General features: G+C 36.8%; 1 protein-coding gene across 1 annotated transcript; it reads left to right on the top strand.

Moving 5' to 3' along the window:
* The first annotated feature begins 418 nt into the window (after positions 1–418).
* Positions 419–2204, top strand: LOC104113988 (ras-related protein RABA2b-like). The gene is made up of 3 exons (XM_009624326.4): positions 419–572; positions 768–962; positions 1512–2204. The coding sequence occupies exons 2-3, from the start codon at positions 798–800 to the stop codon at positions 1989–1991; spliced, it is 645 nt and encodes a 214-aa protein (XP_009622621.1). The 5' UTR covers positions 419–572; positions 768–797; the 3' UTR covers positions 1992–2204.
* Positions 2205–2877: the final 673 nt, after the last annotated feature.

The following is a 2877-nucleotide window of genomic DNA, read 5'->3' as shown; positions in this document are numbered from 1 at the left end:
TAGCGCGGTCAACCTGGCTACAGATCTGGCTACGCCTGGCCTGAAGCGTGGTCAAGCTGGCTATAGAGCTGGCTTTACTTGGTCTGTAGAATGGTAAGGCATGTTATAGAGCTCGCTTTACTTGGTCTGTAGCATGGTTTGGGTACTTGATGCTTTTGTGCTCTTTCTTATATTTTTGTCCTCTTTTTGTGCAACTTTCATTCGTGTTTGTCTTTCGATGCTCCTACACATAAAACAACACAATTTAGCTAAAACATCGCATAATTAACCACTAACCTAACAACATGTAAAGCGAGTAATGTACTAAAAATATAGCATTTTGGCCACACATCAATTATATATGCGCCGACTATTTTCAGTTCAAGCAGTTGAGTAGACTGCTATATAGGTTAATTCTTCATATGTTATGTGAGATGTGGAAGATAGCTATAATTGGTCATAACCATTCAAATTCCTGTTTGTTCGCTTATTTCTGTGATTTCAAATTTCAAGACAATTTTACAAAACTTTATCATGTCTAACCAAAGCCGAGGGCCTTTCCCATTTCTCCGATTTTAATTTGATCGTTAATGGTGATTTTTCTTTCCTCTCGTCCTCTTATTCTTAACAAAATTGACTAGAAATCTTGATTATTTAATTTATCTTGGATTCATGTTTTTACTTTTAACATGATGGTAATGATATGGTGATGATAATGTTACCTCTCTTATTCTAATTAATATTTTATTATTGTTTTGATTTAGATTTGGATCTTTTGCAATTGATAGGTCAATATTGATACGTAAAGAGAAGTGGCAATGGCATATAAGGTGGATCATGAATATGATTACTTATTCAAGATTGTTTTAATTGGAGATTCAGGTGTTGGAAAATCTAATATACTTTCTAGGTTTACCCGAAATGAATTTTGTTTGGAGTCTAAGTCCACCATTGGCGTCGAATTTGCAACAAGGACCCTTCAGGTTGCTTTTAATTAACTCTATTCTTGCATTTTTATGAGTTTCAATTCGTGAATATATTCTGCTGCCTTCCCTACTTTAATTTATTTTAAGTTTTGATGGCATACAATCACAATTTTTCCAAATTAGCGCGATTTATAGAAAGTGGTTGATTTCCTTTTTCAGTTTCTTTATTTTCATCGTCACGGACTCGCATTTAGGTCAACCATACGCTTGGACACATGTGAAGCCAGTATTGGTCCCATGATACTACCACACCCATAAGTCTGCGTGTGGTGTGCTGGGGCGGGCAATGTGTGACGCCCAGGCAGACATGTCCTCGGCCTAATAGCTTTGGGCGCAACTTGCGCTCAAAGACACGATGGACGTACGGAATTCTGCAATTCACACCAAGACCGCATAAAATAAGATGGAGGGACTACTAATTAGTATAAAAAATTACTGTAACTGCCTTTTAAATGACATGTATAAGAATTTTTCTTTTAATAATCAGTGCATAGAAGTTAATCTCATTTTTAAATCATCCTTATGTATTTTGGTTGCATGATGCAGGTAGAGGGCAAGACAGTGAAGGCACAAATATGGGACACTGCTGGTCAAGAAAGGTACAGAGCAATAACAAGTGCTTATTACAGAGGAGCCGTTGGTGCACTTTTGGTCTACGACATAACCAAAAGACAAACCTTCGAAAACGTGAACCGTTGGCTTCGCGAGCTTAGGGACCATGCCGATTCCAATATTGTCATTATGTTGGCTGGAAATAAGTCAGATTTGAACCATCTCCGAGCAGTCCCTGACCAGGACGCTCGGATCTTGGCCGAGAAAGAAGGTCTCTCGTTCCTCGAGACGTCTGCTCTCGAGGCGTATAACGTTGAGAGAGCGTTTCAGACTATCTTGTTGGATATTTATCAGATCATAACTAGGAAAGCTCTGGCTGCTCAAGAAGCAGCTGCTACTCCTGGTCAAGGCACTGCTATTAATGTTGGAGAGTATTCCGGTAACAATAACAGGAGACCATGTTGCTCTAATTAACTAAAAGGGATAAAAACAAAGTTGTACATTAAATGTTTATGCCAGATTATATATCATACTTTTGTGTGTAAGAGTTTTATTGACAATGCTATATAGAGATTATAGGTTACTTAAAAATGTAGTAATCTATTATAAGTGAGGTGAAAATGTTGTACTAATATTTTAAATTTCTTGGCATTCTTATTACTTTGTTGAAGGAAATATGATTTTGCATATGGGGTGGAATTACTTTCACGTAGTTTTCCTAGGATCTTTAATCAAGCTCCCTCATTTCCTTGCTATATCCACAACAACCCTCTACGTGGCAAGGATCATAAACAAAAATAGTATCCTTTCTTCCTTCCATTTTATATGAGGGTTTGAGGAATGAGATTCAAACTGATTTTTTTAACTTCAATACCACACAAGAGGGGAGTGATTTGTGTGGTACCCAATTTTTCACCTAAATTGATTATAGAAAGATCGGGTTTTTCTATGTGTTCCTTAACTTACTATTGCTGATATAGTAAATGCGGAAAGTAAAGAACACAAGTATTTTACGTTGAAAATACCTGGCTCAAAAGGTGAAAAAACCACGACCTACTTCCCAATATGATTTTTCCAAAACTCTTCACTAAATCACTAAGCCAAAAATTGCATTTACAAAACACTTTTGTAAACCTAGGATTAACTCTAATCCCGTTGTGGCACACAACCTCTAACTGTTGCGACAACTTCAAGTTAACTCTAACTTGAATACTCTGAATACCTATTATAATTGCCTCTAGATAAAGTTGAAAGGTACAATATGAAAGCACCTACTACAATTGAACTAGAATAAAAGACAGACACTTGGCACTGGTTCTTCTATCTGGTTCATGTAGCTTTAGGTTTGCACACTTGAATC

This window comes from Nicotiana tomentosiformis, chromosome 5, assembly GCF_000390325.3.
Source record: "Nicotiana tomentosiformis chromosome 5, ASM39032v3, whole genome shotgun sequence".
NCBI lineage: Eukaryota > Viridiplantae > Streptophyta > Magnoliopsida > Solanales > Solanaceae > Nicotiana > Nicotiana tomentosiformis.
The sequence above is the reverse complement of the archived record's forward strand: the minus strand, read 5'-3'. Positions and strand labels throughout refer to the sequence as shown.

What these genes read in the sequence shown, in the direction of transcription:
- LOC104113988 (XM_009624326.4), top strand. Translation starts at nt 798, where the DNA reads ATGGCATATAAGGTGGATCATGAATATGATTACTTATTCAAGATTGTT. An exon ending in TTGCAACAAGGACCCTTCAG is followed by an intron (nt 963 to 1,511) that starts GTTGCTTTTAAT and finishes TGCATGATGCAG; the next exon opens with GTAGAGGGCAAGACAGTGAA.